General features: G+C 36.1%; 1 protein-coding gene across 15 annotated transcripts in view; it reads right to left on the reverse strand.

Annotated features, from left to right (window-relative positions):
* The window catches only part of BBS9 (Bardet-Biedl syndrome 9), a 557,785-nt gene that overhangs the window by 238,182 nt on the left and 303,100 nt on the right, over positions 1-16,503 (reverse strand). For all 15 annotated transcript variants that reach the window (XM_073008978.1, XM_073008977.1, XM_007981645.3 and 12 more), the window contains one exon: positions 9,839-9,934. In XM_073008978.1, coding sequence (XP_072865079.1) covers positions 9,839-9,934 — 96 coding nt within the window. The remainder of the gene's footprint in view (positions 1-9,838; positions 9,935-16,503) is intronic.

A 16,503-nucleotide genomic window follows, 5' to 3' on the forward strand; every position in this document is an offset into this window, starting at 1 on the left:
CACCAAAAGCAATTGCAACAAAAGCAAATATTGACAAATGCTATCTAATTAAACAAAGAGCTTCTGCACAGCAAAAGAAATTATCAACCTACATTTGTAGATGACCTACAAAATAAGAGAAAATATTTGTAAACTATGCACTGGGAAAAAGTTTAATATACAGAATCTATAAGGAACTTAAACAAATTTACCAGAAAAAAAAACAACCCCATTAAAAAGTGAGCAAAGGATATGAACAGACACTTTTCAAAGAAGACATACATATGGCCAACAAGCATATGAAATAATACTCAATATCACTAATCATTAGAGAAATTCAAATCAAAGCCAAAATGATATACCACGTCATACCAGTCAGAAGTGTTAATAGTAAAAATAAGTCAAAAAATAACAGAGGCTACCAAGATTGCAGAGAAGAAAGAATGCTTATACACTGCTGGTGGTGGTATAAATTAAGTTCAACCCTTGTGGAAAGCAGTGTGGCAATTCCTCAAGAAACTAAAACATAACAGCCATTCGACCCAGCAATCCCATCACTGGGCATACACAAAAAGGAATATAAATCATTCTACCATAAAGATACATGTACACATAAGTTTACTGCAGCATTATTCACAATAGCAAAGGATCAACCTAAATGTCCATTGACAATAGACTGGATAACGGAAATGTGGTAGGGATACATCATAGAATACTATGCAGCCATAATAAAGAACATGATCATGTCCTTTGCAGAAACATGAATGAAGCTGGTGGCTAATATTCCTAGCAAACTAATGCAGGAACAATAACAACAGAAAAACAAATACTGCATATCCTCACTTATAAGTAGGAGCTAAATGATGAGAACACATGGAAACAAGGAGAAAAACAAGACACACCAGGGCCTACCTCAGGGTGGAGGGTGGGAGGAAGGAGAGAATCGGGAAAAAATAATTATCAGGTACTATGCTTAGTACCTGGGTGAGAAAAATAATCTGTACAGCAAACCTTCATTACGCAAGTTTACTTATACAACAAACCTGCACATGTACCACTGAACCTAAAAGTTTTTTTAATGTAAAACTCTTAATAAACATTTAAAAAGGTATGACATTTTCAGTAACTTAAAATTTTTAGTTTCTGTTTCTTTCCTATTTTTTCATCAACATATACAAAAGAAAAACAAAAAACAATTTTTCTGGAATAAAAAATTCACCATTAAGATGAGCGCAGTGACTCACACCTGTAATCCCAGCACTTTGGGAGGCTGAGAAAGGAAGATTGCCCAAGCTCAGGAGTTCAAGACCAGCCTGGACAACATGGTGAAATCCCATCTTTACTAAAATACAAAAAATTAGTTGGGCATGGTGGCGCACACCTGTAAGTCCCAGCTACTCAGGAGGCTGAGGCACGAGAATCAGTTGAACTGGGAGGCAGAGGCAGCACTGAGCCAAGATCGTGACTGTACTCCAGCCTGGTGACAGAGTAAAACTCTGTCTCCAAAAAAAAAAAAAAAGAAAGAAAAATTTGCAATTAGTCTTGGAATTTATAAACACAACAACATTTTTTACTTTTGTTAGATTACCATAAATCCAAAGAATCAATGAGTCCAAGATTTATAAAGTATTATTTTGATTACTAAACATTTTCTCAGTGTTAGTACTCCAAGATGGTTAATACTACCCCTGGAGACTTTCCAGAGTGTATATTTCATGGATGGAGAAATGAATTTTTCAATTTACAATATAACATAAAAGAACCTGTACTTTAAAATGAGCCCTTAAAATATTAGTAATCAAAATAGTTGTCAAAATGAACATTCAATTTGTTTATCTCTTTTCTTTTGTATCTTGCAATAGCAGTTCAGTGGAAATAACCACTTCAGTTTCCAAATAAAATAAATTTAGATGATCAAAGCCTAGACAATTTCCATAACACTCTATTATAAATGGAGAAAAGAATATATTTAATTAAGGAAGGTACAAAAATGCATCACATCAGTCTTTATGTGTGTCAGAACATCTCAAGTTCATCAATATAATGTTTGTATTCATATCATAAACAGTGAACTATACAATTCATGCTATTTGGAAATTTTGAAACGTGAGACAGAAAAGCAGATGAATGCTTTTTAAACCAAAATGTTGAGGAAATAACTTAAACTATTTCAGTAGGCGTTTTTTTTGTTTGTTTGTTTGTTTGTTTGTTTGTTTGAGACAGAGTCTCGCTGTTGTTGCCCAGGCTGGAGTGCAATGGCGTGATCTCAGCTCACCGCAACCTCCGCCTCCCAAGTTCAAGCAATTCTCCTGCCTCAGCCTCCCAAGTAGCTGGCATTACAGGCATGTATCACCATGCCCAGCTAATTTTGTATTTTTAGTAGAGGCAAGGTTTCTTGATGTTGGTCAGGCTGGTTTCTAACTCCCGGTCTCGGGTGATCCACCCACCTCGGCCTCCCAAAGTCCTGGGATTACAGGCGTGAGCCACCGCGCCCAGACTTTCAGTAGGTTTAGTATTTTAAATATATAGCCTCTTCAATATTAGAAACTAAGGATGGTTTCTTAACACTTACTTTTCAACAGGCTTTTTTCCAAGCTAGATTTATATAATATTCTCATTGTCACTTAATAATATTGCTAAGAATTTTTAAAATAAATATAAACAGTAATATTATATTGATGAATCACCATGTAAATTAAACTATTCACAGGGGCATGAGGTGGGCATCAGTTGACCTTAGATTTGGTCATTATACTTGTCCCTAAGTTTCCTGACCTCATTAAAGGACTATCACAGAGCCCCTACCATATGAACTTTCAGCACACAAGAAAATTCACTGATCCTTTGAAACCTCATGCTTTATCAAGCATCAGGATATACTTTCCCCTTTTCCTAGAATGACCTCCATCTGATAATCTCCTACTCATTCCTTAAGACCCTCTACAAATAAAATTTCTATGGAGTTTCAACCCTTTGGGATACAACAGCACTAAAAAACGTGCTTCTATAAGCACATCAAGCATTCTATTATTGGTTCTCTTTACCTGTTTGTCTCTCCCATTAGTGTAGGAGCTCCACAAGAACCACAACAGTGTTTATAGCTAACATGTCTGCTGAATGAAAAAGGAATAAATGTATTGTCTACCAAGATGAAGTAAAATAATACTCCCATTTCCTTTTTCTCCAGGTATTTTGTACAACACAGTTCAAGATCACATATGCTTTCTTTTGGAAGATGCAAAAGAAATCCTATTTCAAGGCCCAATAATTTTTCACATATGTGACTGCAATCCTTCTATTATACCTGAAAGCGAAATAATCAAAACGAACAACTAAGAAAAAGGACTTTTAAACTTGACTTTATTCAATTCAATCACTCTAGCATGTTAAAAATCTTTCAGGATATTGAAACATCCAGTGTATTAGTTATCTTTTCCATTTTTCAAACATCTACCTGAGGCTATACCAATTTGATACACATTAGGTATACTTTATTCAAAATGCTCAGGACCAGAAGTGTTTTGGATTTCAGATTTTTTCAGATTTTGGGATATGTGTATTATGTACTTAAGCAATTAGGCATTCCAAATCCAAAAATCCAAAATCCAAAATGCTCCAAACTTCCAAACTTTTTGAGCACTTTGGATTTTGAATTATTAGATTTGGGATGCTTGACTTGTATTTGCAATTGGTTAACCCTACTTTGTGACACTGAGAGTATGTGTCTATTCAGCATTCTTTGCAGATTTTCAACTTAGCAAGACACAGCATTCTAAGTTGAAATCTTGGAGAAAACTTCTGCATTGCCATCTATCATTCAATAATTTTGATGAAAAACTAAATGCCATCTTGATTCATATCCCTTGAGTAACCTGTTTTTTTTCTTTCTAATCTTTAAGAATATGCTCCTTAGCGCTCTAAAATTTCACAGTGATTTGTCTGAGAGGCAGAAAGACAGTGTGTGCTTTCTCATTCACTGTGCTAAGCATCAAAACAACACATAAGATCAACAAAACAAAGAGCTGGTTTTTTGAAAAGGTAAACAAAATCAAACAAACCTTTAGACTAAAAAAGAAAAGAAGGAAGACTCAAATAAAAGAAAAAGTAGAAATTATATCTGATACTATAGAAATACAAGGAATCATTAAACTGTTATGAAAATGCTAGGAAGAAACAGATAATCTGAAAAGACCAATAACAAGTAAGAAGATTGAATCAGTTATACAAAGTTTCCTACCAAAGAAAAGCCCAGGACTTGATGGCTTCACTGCTGAATTCCATCAAACATTTAAAGAAGAACTAATAACAATTCTACTCAAACTATTCCAATATATCAAAGAGAATGGAATGCTTTCAAATTTCAATCTATGAGGCCAACATTATTCTGATAACAAAATCAGACAAGGACATAACAAAAGAAGAAAACTGCAGGTCAGTATCCCTGATGAACCAAGATGCAAAAATCCTCAACAAAATACTAGCAAACCAAATTCAACACAGCACATTAATAAGATCATTCACTATGATCAAGTGGGATTCATTCCAGGGATGCAAGGATGGTTTAACATAAGCAAATCAATAAGCATGATACATCATATTAACAGAATGAAGGGCAAAACCCATACGATTATTTCAATAGATGCAGAAAAAGTATTTGACAAATTCAACGTCCTTTCATGATTAAAAAAATAAAACTCAATAAATTAGGTAAACAAGGAATGTACCTCAATTCAAATAGGCCTTTTCAATATCCACAACTGTGATACCTCATTTTCTTTCTTTCTTTTTTATCTTTTTTTTTTTTTTTTTTTTGAGATGGACTCTCACCCTGTTGCCCAGGCTTGAGTGCAATGGCACAATCTCAGCTCACTGCAACTTCCGCCTCCCAGGTTCAAGCAATTCTCCTGCCTCAGCTTCCCAATTAGCTGGGATTACAGGCACCTGCCACCATGCCGGGCTAACTTTTTTTGTATTTTTAGTAGAGACAGGGTTTCACCATGCTGGCCAGGCTGGTTTCAAACTCCTGACCTCAGGCAATCCACCCGCCTCAGCCTCCCAAAGTGCTAGGATTACAGGCGTGAGGCACTGTGCCTTATCAAGTGATACCTCATTTTCTTGAAATCCTTCTCCCCATTAGTCTTCTATCCACTTTAGCAATCCACTCCCCCAATGATGAGCTTGCCATTATCAGAATCTGCAATCTCTCTGAACTCCTGTTCTCAATATCTGATCCATTCCCTGACCACTACCTTTTTTTTTTTTTAACCTGGTTCATTTGCTCTATAACTCCTTCTACTTCCTCAAACTTTCAAGAATTTTGATCAGGTGAACCCATTAATTTTTCACCATGTATCCGTTTTTGCTAATCTTCACTTATTTCCTTGCCATCTCAGATTTGGTAGTCCATTACAATAATCAGTCTCATAAAAACATTTTATCTGTAATTCTGTTTTAAAATCTGAGCCGTTTTTAGTTGCTTAGATGCTGATAAACAAATCACTTCCAGGGAAAATCACCTAACAAGGATGGCTGGTTTCAATTCAAAATGTACTATCTCAGACTCTAGACGGGGATTCCACAATGCCTGTTTCCCTCATGAGTTTGCTTTCTTATTTTCACAGTATTTTTTGTTCAAATTTATACATCATCAAAGCTCCTTTATCTCTCCACTAACAAATCTACAAAGTCTCCCTAGATGTACATACGATCCCTCCTGTTACAGAGAAGTTACAAAGGCCTATTCCTCAACCCCTCCCGCTAGCTTCTGCATCCCATCCCCTCTCTTCCTCAAGGACTTCATTTTGATCCGCTTCTCTTTCCTGATCATCAACCTCTCCCACTGAACTCAATCATTTAAATTAATATTCAAACGTGTTCTAATATTGTTCCATTAAAAACAAAATACACACCTCCTTCATCCTACTTCTCAATTCTGAGTTACTGAAATTAGTTGCTCAATCCTTATTGAAAAACACTAGAAAATGAAAATTTGCAAAACTAGATACTCAAAATTTATCCTTAGATCAGGCTGCAGCTCAGACTACAATGATTTGGGCTCAGGCAGATTTATATTTCATAAATGGAGTTTTATCATTATTTTCTTAAGTTCTGTGAAATTTGTTTCTCATAATTACATAAGCATAATCTTTATAATTACATAAACTATAGAGATATTATTGAAGGAATTGTCTTTTTGAATATTCATAAGGGAAATTTCATCTTTGACTCAGCATCAGTAAAGGGTGTGCATCTCCTCAACAAAAGATTTAACATTTTGAACACTCTGAAAATGGAAACTAAATGATTACTTATTATTTTAGGTGACTAGCACCTTTTTGACCATACAGTATGCATTTCTGAGTATTAATCTTATTTCTACCTTTATTAGTTTCCTGCCCTGATTTTCTTTCTGTTTTCTTGAAATACTTATTTTCTTTTTTCATATTTTGGATACTTTTAAACTCTTCTAAATTCTTTAAGAAGCAAGTAGAACAAGGCAATGTACAAATAGAGACTAAAGATAAAAACAGAACTAGAGAGAGGCAAGACCAAGAAAAGTATAGAAGCAGAAAGGGGCAGAAGAGACTGGGGAGAGAGAGGTAGCAGTGTTTGTTGTTATGGTAATAAGTTATTATGTGGATCTGGATCTTAGGAAAGCAGCATAAGAATATATACATATTTAGACAATAGCACATTTTTCTGAAATTCCATTATACTGAATCACTCAAAATTATAGACATCCATGCAGAAATATTTTGCAATATTAATTATAAAAACAACTATAAAAACATTTGATCTTATAAAATTAGAACTTCCCTGTTATTTTCAATTTAGGACTGTGATAACAGTTTTCAGAAATGTTGCTAGCATATTTTTCCCAAATTTAAGCACTACTTTCATTTTTTTTTTTTTTTTTTTTTTTTTTTTTTGAGACAGAGTCTCACTCTGTTGCGCAGGTTAGAGTGCAGTAGTGCGATCTCAGCTCACTGCAGCCTCAACCTCCTTGGCTTAAGTGATCCTCCCAAATCAGCTTCCAGAGTAGCTGGGACTATTCATGTGCCACCACACCTAGCTAATTTTTCTTTTTCTTTTTTTTTTTTTTAATTATACTTTAAGTTCTAGGGTACATGTGCACAACATGCAGGTTTGTTACATATGTATACATGTGCCATGTTGGTGTGCTGCACCCATTAACTCATCATTTACATTAGGTATATCTCCTAATGCTATCCTTCCCCCTCCCCTCCCCACAATAGGACCCAGTGTGTGATGATCCCCTTCCTGTGTCCAAGTGATCTCATTGTTCAATTCCCACCTATGAGTGAGAACATGCGGTATTTGGTTTTCTGTTCTTGTGATAGTTTGCTGAGAATGATGGTTTCCCGCTGCATCCATGTACCTACAAAGGACATGAATTCATCCTTTTTTATGGCTGCATAGTAAAGTAGTGACTAGGTCTCACTATGTTGCCCAGGCTGGTCTCAAACTGCTACGCTTAAGTGATCCTCCCACCTTGGCTTCCCAAAGTGTTGGGATTACAGGGATGAGCCACTACACCCAGTGACTATTCTGCTTTGTAAAAATAAAATCCTACTCAGTTCCCCAGGGAATCTGGTTTGGTGTCTGAAACAATGAGCTATACCTTACTTTTCTCTTGTTTGCTTTGACTGGTCTATACTGAATCAGAAAAATGAATGAAAATCGCCATATAGCATACACGAAGCCTTGGCTGCTTACCAAGCAAGTTCTAAAAAGAGATGAATATGCAGAACCCACAGAAAATACTATCCAAGAGCCAAGGACAATTCTATGTGACTTATGAATCATTTGACTGGTTACTATGGAAGAAATACTAGGTTCTTTCCATTTGTAGGATTTTTCTGTAAAGCAGATTGCTGGACTATAATTAATACTAGGTACCTTTCAAAAAATGAAAAATGTCAAACACAGATTGGGTACAAATTACTTCATTCCTTTCTTAGGAATGAACACACTGATAAAGCAGTAGGAGCGCTAACATCTGCCTCAACCCCAGGAAAGTACACTCTCCTTATACCTATCTTTCTCCATCACCACAGGCATCTCCTAGGTAGGATTCTGTGTGTCACTGCAGCCAAAAACCATCACAGAATTGTAATGACTATCATTCAGGTTTCAATTTACACAGTTCATTTGGCTCCTTGTTTAAAAGGTCCTGCCCTATTCCACTATTTGATTTTGTCTACCTACTATGGCTAAGTCAGGGAATTGCCATACATTCAGATAAAGAGAATAAATCAGCTATATACTTGATTTTTGGTAAAATTTAGATAGCAGTAAGGTAATCACGGGCAACATCAGTGTTCTACTTGTTACTTTATATCAAAAGTTATAAATAAAACAGATTAGGATACAAATATCTTCATTTGCACAAATTTTTGCCTCTTTTAATGGTCTCAATTGCAGATTAATTATACAGCACCATCAACTGCAGCCAAACAAATGTGTAAAATTTCACAAAGAAATGTTGGCATAATTTTTTTAGTTTAAGGAGAATTGTTAAACTAAGAGAAATGCACCAAAATGGTTCTATCGTCTAACTGAAGATTAAAGCTAATCAAAGCAAAACAGTGCTATGTACTTACAGTTAGCAATATTGAACTACACATTTGAAATTTTATTAAGTGGATAGATCTCATGTTAAGTCTTCTTATCAAAATAAAATGATTTGTTTTTTTAAAAAATGATGCCGATGTCAAGAATACTGCAATCATGACCAATCAGGAAAATCACAAAAATAAAGAATCTTCTCTTTCTTCTCAGAGTTGTTTTTTATTTCTGTGACCCATTCTAGAGTCTTCAATAGTATCTGAGTCTATTTTACCAGTCACCAATTGACATATTCCAGAAACTATTGTGATTTTAGCCATAAAAACATAGTTATAGTTTCTAAATGGGATGTCTGTTCCTCCTGCTAATACTTTTCTTTTTCAAAAACAGATGGCCTTATTGTACTCTTACTATTAGAAAAGTAATAACCAACTACAACTGCAAGTGCATGGATAGAAAGTGAAAGCTCACCAGAAAAACTAGAGATATTTTTTTAATGGGAATGTCCTGAGCCAGACTATTTCAAGAGGGCATGGGGGTATATGTGTGTGTGTGTGTGTTTGTACTTTTTTCCCTCAGTACAAATTTGTTAAATACTTCCCTTCTTAATATCTTACTTTATTTCCATGAAGGTGTGTATAACTCAGTAAGTTCAGTAGCTTCAATATACTACGTACGTCAAAAGCTAGTTTTACATTGACTAGTTTCAACTATTATTCTCACATACATAAAGTAACCAAATCAATAGGGCATATTTAAATTCAAACTTGACTATGTACCTTTCTGCCTATTGAAATTACACTCAGCAAAAGTTATCCACTTTCACCATTATCTTTGCCAATGTCCAAAAGGAATAAACAAGAATATATGCAAACAAAAAAATTCCAAGTTCTAGGAGTTCCCAAACCTAGTTCACCATATACCTATCTTAAAGATATTTTTCATTTCTTTAAATCCCTCAGTTAGACTCCCCTTAGCTCCAAGATAAAAATTATATACACTCAGACAAAGTGAATATATCAGTTACATATCTGATTTTTGGTGAAATTTAGATCATGGTAAGGTAATCTTGGGCAACATCAGTGTTCTCTAATAAAACACAATCCTAACTTCATAACTTTCACATCCTATCTACTTAATATCATGGCTTTTAGTTACTGAAATCTAAATGAACATCACCCTTTGCAGGAATCACTGATGTGAGTATGCTCTGTGATGTGATATCCTTAGAAAAAAATTTAAAAAGCAATAATAACATGGTTTTACTTACGAGAAGTTTTGGAAGCAAGAAGAGTAACTCGGGCACCTCCTAAGAAGTGAAAACCCATTACATTCACCTGATCATCATCTGACTGACTGGCAAAACCTACAAAGAAAAGAGAGAAATTACCTTATGTAACCAGAAGGCAAAATTAACACATTTGAAATAGGAACCTTAGTTGAACGATGCGTGTTTTTGATGTCACTGGTCATGTATAAACTCCATGTATGAACTATAATATATGAACCTTGATTTCCATAGTAGCTTCCAATTAATGAAATTTCTGCCTTATACAAACTCTGGAATCATTTAATTTCATTTATTTTAATGGTTGATTCCAGATATGAGACAGAACATACGCAAGATGAACCTAGAATATCTTTTCACACCAGATAGCAAGGAAGCTATTACTGAACCGGTAGGGTTTTATGAAAAGGACTTGAAAGCCAGCTTAAAGAGACTACTACTGGCCAGAGATAAAAATATTAGGGTATCAAAGAAAATAATAATTGCAATGGAGTAAAACACATCAAATATATTTAAAGGCATGAGTTCATACAGAGATTTAAAAACAAAATAAAAACAAATAGTCACTATTGGATGATCCTACAGAATCAATGCTATTTATTTTAAGCTCTGTTTATTTAAAATATTTTAAAAATTAGTAATAAAGGGAAAGAACCAAGCATTTATCCTGAAAACCCTACTCAAACTGTACCATGTAACAGCTACAAAAGGAAAGGTTCTCTCTAGAGAAATATTCCAGCTAAAAAATGAAGAAAGTGTGAAAGAAATAGAATATCTGTTTATCAGCCTGTAGTGAAGTAATGGATCTCAGCATTGAGTATCAACGGCTGTTACCATTCAAAAAAAGACAAAAAAAGACAAACAAATAGTATGTGCCCTCTGTCTGCTGAAAGTCTATACTACCATCCATGAAGAACTCTGGCCAAAATAATCAATCTTGACTCTGCCAGCTGTAGATCCAGCTTACCAACTTACAGACAATGTGACAGACAAAAGAAATATTAGGACAGGCATGGTGGCTCACGCTTGTAATCCCAGCACTTTGGGAGGCTGAGGTGGGCAGATCACGAGGTAAGGAGATCGAGACCATCCTGGCTAACACAGTGAAACCCCGTCTCTACTAAAAACACAAAATATTACTTGGGCATGGTGGCACGCGCCTATAGTCTCAGCTACCCAGGAGGCTGAGGCAGGAGAATCGCTTGAACCCGGGAGACAGAGGTTGCAGGGAGCCGAGATCGCACCACTGCACTCCAGCCTGGGCCACAGAGTGAGACTCCATCTCAAAAAAAAGAAAAAAAAAAAAGGAAAGAAATATTAAACATCATCACAGGGGTAAAGGATGTCACCAAGATGGTAAAGTAGGGACACCAGTCTTCATCCCCAGCAATAAAAATATATAGAGAGAAAGACAGCTATTCAATAACCAAAATAGCCCTGTGAGAGCTCAAGGGCCTATTTAAGAAGCTGAAGCAAAACAGAACAAATGACTGGTTATATCAGCATACCTAAGATGCCTGCAGATGACTAGTGATAAAGAATAAAGGCAACAGGCTATTGGTGACAGCCGTGGAGTGGGAACTTCCATGGTTCCCAGCAGCCTGCTCCACAGAAGACACCAGCATCTTTTGCCACTGAGGTAACCAACAACCATTTCCACCAGGGAACCCCAGAGAGGAAGGCATGGCTCTATATTACCTTGCACAAGAAGTAGTTATTGTTGTACCACCCCAAGACCAAAACCACCACCCCTCCAAACCTTGCACATTCCCCTAACCCCCAGGCCACAGTCACTTCATGAATGTGCATACTTCAGAGACTGGCTCTGTGGCTGCACTATGCCCATCCATGTCTCAGATACCAGAGCTACCACCATAGTGAGTCAGTTCACACCCAAGGTCCTACAGCTAAGGTCTCTCTGCATATTACTATGGTTCAGTCATTACATCACTGTAATGATTACAGTGATAGAGGACATAGAGGACAAGGGCCCATCCTATACCTCAGAGCCAAAGTAACTCTGCACACATCCATGCTCCCATCTCGGGCTCCCCAGCTGTTTCATAAACACTAATGCCTCACATACCATCACCAACACAGCAATGGGGGTTCCTGTGCCCCAGGTACTGGTGCCATTACCACCCAAAATCCCAGAACCAAAGTTCCTTTACACATACCCATGCTTCAGGACTTAGCTCCATGGCATTTCCATAGGTGCCACTCATCAGGCACTGGAAACTGGCCCACAAGCCAGACACAGTGCCAAGAGAGATCCCCTTGGCTAAGATTTCCCTGGTGGGAGAAAAAGAGATTGGGAGTACCCTAGCATACACTGCCATTAAAAATCCCAACAGCCCTCACTATTGCTGAGAACACTCACAGAGTTGGCAACTGAGGATACCTGCAATCTTTACCAACACCAACCACAGCTAAAAGAGCTGCACACAGTTTATGTTGTTATGCCCTTGCCAGGGCCAGAACCTCTACATCTCATACTGCCAGCACCCTTGACCCTCCCATAGAAGGTCTTTCCACACCAAAATCGGCACACAAAGTTGGAAAGAGGAGATTGATCCACCAAATGTGCAGGCATCAAAGTATGGCGACCAGAAACACGAAAAACAAAGGAGACATATCCCTACCAAAAGAACACAATGATTTCCCAGTAGCTGACCCCAAAGAAATGGACATCTACAAGTTAACAAAGAATTCAAAATAACTGTTTTCAGGAAGCTCAACAAACCAGAAAAACAAAACAAAACAAAAAACAGAGAAACAAAACTCAGAAGAATAACAAGTTTTGGAGCTGAAAAAATACAATGAATGAAACGAAAACAGCTAGGCACAGTGGCTCACACCAATAATCCTAGCACTTTGGGAGGCCGAGGCAGGCACATCACTTGAGCTCAGGAGTTACAGATCATCCTGTGTAACAAAGTGAAACCTTGTCTCTACAAAAAATAAGAAAATTAGCCAGGTGTGATGGCATGCACCTATAGTCCCAGTTACTTGGGAGGCTGAGATCAGAGGATTGCTTGAGCCCTGGACGTCAAGGCTGCAGTGGGCCATGATCATGCCACTGAACTCCAGCCTGGATGACAGAGCAAGACCCTGAGAGGGGAGGGGAGGGGAGAGGAGGGGGAGGAGGATGGGAGGGGAGAAAAGGGGGGGAGGGGGAGGGGGAAGGGGGAGAGTATGGGAAGGGGAGGAAGACAGGGAGGGGGAGGGCAGAAAATACAATGAAGAACACCAAAAATAGAACTGATTAAGCAGAAGAAAAAATCTGTGAACTCAAAGATTATTAGAAAATACAGTGAGATGAGGAAAAAAATGAAAGGAAAGAAGAAAGGCTGCAAGATTTAAGGAACAGTATCAAGCGAAATGATAAGAGAAAACCTTCCAAATCTGGAGAGAAGTATAAATATCCAGATATAAGAAACTCATGACATCAAAACGTAAAATGTGGGGGGATGGAGTAAAAATTATTCACATAACTGTAGAAAAAAGCTAAATTACAGATCAATTTCCCTCATGAACATAGATACAAAAATACTAAAATACAGTTTGGTAAATTAAACCTAAAAATATAGTGAAAAGATAATATATCACGACCATCTATAATTTATGTCAAGAATGCAGGTTGGGCTAACATTAAAAATTAATCAATGTAATCCACCATATTTAACCAAATAAAGAAGAAAATGATAAGAATGTCTCAGCTGATATAGAAGTAATCTTGGAAAAAATCCAATATCCATTCCTGATTACAGTCTCAGCAACCCAGGAATAGAAGGCAACTTCCTCAACCTGGTAAAAAAAAAAAAAAAAAAAAAAAAAAAAAAAAAATCTAAAAAATACTTATAGCTAAAACATACTTAATGGTGAAAGACAATGTCTGTTCTCAACATTTCTATTCAACATTATGCCAGAAGTTCTAGCCAAGGCAAAAAGCAAGCAAAAACAAATAATCCAGTTTGGAAAGGAAGAAATAAAACTGTTTTCATTTGCACATAACATGATCGTCTATGTAGAAAATCTGACTGATTAAATCTACAAAAATGCTAATAGATCCCGCAAGTGGTTTAACAATGTTGCATGATACAAGATTGATATAAGAAAATCAATTGTAGGTCAAGCGTGGTAGCTCACGCCTGTAATCCCAGCACTCTGGGAGGCAAAGGTGGGTGGATCACCTGAGGTCAGGAGTTCGAAACCACCCTGACCAATGTGGTGAAACTCCATCTCTACTAAAAACACAAAAATTAGCCAGGCATGGTGGCGTGTGCCTGTAGTCCCAACTACTTGGGAGGCTGAGCCAGGAGAACTGCTAGAACCCAGGAGGCGAAGATTGCAGTGAGACGAGATCGTACCACTGCACTCCAGTCTAGACAACAGAGTGAGACTCCATCTCAAAAGAAAATAAAATAAATTGTATTTCTATATATTAGCAAAGAACAATATGAAATCGAAATAAAACACAATAGCATAAAAATACATGAAATAGGGATATATCTCACAAAAGATTTATAAAACCTGTACATGAAAAATTACCAACCCTCACAGAGAGAAACAAAATAGGCCCTAAATAAATGAATGATTGTCTGCACTTTCATCTTAAGAAACTAGAATACAGAGAGAAAATTATACCATGTTCAATATTGTTAAGATATCAGTTCTCTCCAAATTGATCTACGGAATCAATATAATCCCAATCCCAATCAAAATCCCAACAGCCAGTTTTGTTCAATTTACAAGGTGATTCTAAGATTCATATGAAAATGCAAAGGACTTAAAATATCCAAAACAACATTGAAAAGAATAAAGTTGGAGAAATTGCACTACCTGGCTTTAATACTTATTATAAATTTACAGTCATCAAAACACAATGTTATTGGTGTATAGCAACGGACAAAGATACCAATGGAACAAAATTAAGAAAGCAGAAATACACCCACATAAATGTGGTCAGATGATTTTCAACAAAGTTGAAAAGGCAATTCAGTGGAAAAAGATAGTCTTTGAAAAATAGTGCTGTAACAATTAGACACCCAGATGCAAAAACATTAATTTCATCCATCCCTCACATCACACACAAATATCAGCACAAAATGGGGAAGGGACTTAAATGTAAGGTTTAAAACCAGAAAACTTCTACCAAAAAAAAAGGGGGGGGGGGGGGAGAGAGGAACTTTGTAACTGGATTAGGAAAGATTTCTTAGATATAACAGTAAATTCATGATCCATTAAGAAATTGATAAACGGGGGTTTATCAAGATTAAGAACTTCTGCTTTTCCAAAGATTCTGCTAAGAAAATGAAAATACATGCCACAGACTGGGAGAAATTATTTGCAAATCACATATCAAATAAAGGAGTGAAAGAAGACAGATGAAAAAGAACATACACTATATAGCTCCATTTTATAAAATTCTAGAAAATGCAAATTAATCTCTAGTAACAGAAAGCAGATCAGTGGTTGCTTGGGATGCAGGATAAGGAATTACTAATAGGCAAAAGGAAACTTTTGGCAGCGATGGATATGTGCAGCATCTTAACCATTGAGATGGTTGCACAGATAAATACAGAAATCAAAACTTTTCAAAATTATATACTTCAAATGTGTAATTTATGGTACAAAAGTTATACTTCAATTTACACTTTTTTAAAAGCACAAAAATATGCACTGAAGCTGTGTTTGAGAATAAAAGAACATACAAAAATGTACCAGAAAAAATAAGTAAATATTTTATAATCTTAGAATAGAGATCATTCCAGGCATAACATGAAAACCTGAAACTATGAAGAAAACAATTAAGAAATTTTCCTACCTAAAAAATATAAACCTTAAAAGAAGGAATTAAAAGAAGAAATGGAAGTAGTTAAGAAAAATTAAACATATGCTAACAAGTAATTTAGAAATGCAAGTTAAAAATGAAATGTCATTTTTTACCTAATAATGTCAAAAATTTTAAAAGATTTAATGAATACAGCTGCTATCATGGGCATGAACCTTGATGCTGGGAGTATAACATGATACAATTTTTCTAAAAGGCAGCTGGTATTTGAATAAAGTTTTCAAATATGCATACCCATTAACTCAAGCATTTGTCTCCAAAGAATTTCTCCTAAGAGAAATAGAGAAGTACAGAAAACCTGTATGTACATGACACCTCCAAACAATGGAGTATTACATAACCATTAAAATATAAATGTATTGACAAGCAAATGTAGAAACATACTTGAACAACATAAAAGACTATTATCAAATGACATTTTATCTGTTATTGCATTTAAGTAAAATTTTTGCATAAAACTACTGGTATTGTGACATACACTGATGGTCAGGTAATTTAGCATATGTTCCCAACCCCCTTTTCTCTAGCCCATTTAGTTCTCAGTCTCCTGTACTGATAGAGGAAGTCATGTGACAAAATTATGGCTATTGAAACCTAAGCAGAAATTTCCCAGGGAATCTTTTGAAAACATCCTTTTCTGATAAAAGTTATCATCATTACTATATAGTTATTTCTTCCCCCTACCTCCTACCTTGCAGTAAGATATGATGCCTGAAGCTGAAGCAAATATCTTATTGCCGTGGAACAAGTCAACACACTAAAGATGGAAGATTACAAAGAAAGAAAAAATGCT

The sequence above is a fragment of the Chlorocebus sabaeus genome, chromosome 21 (assembly GCF_047675955.1).
Source record: "Chlorocebus sabaeus isolate Y175 chromosome 21, mChlSab1.0.hap1, whole genome shotgun sequence".
Lineage (NCBI taxonomy): Eukaryota > Metazoa > Chordata > Mammalia > Primates > Cercopithecidae > Chlorocebus > Chlorocebus sabaeus.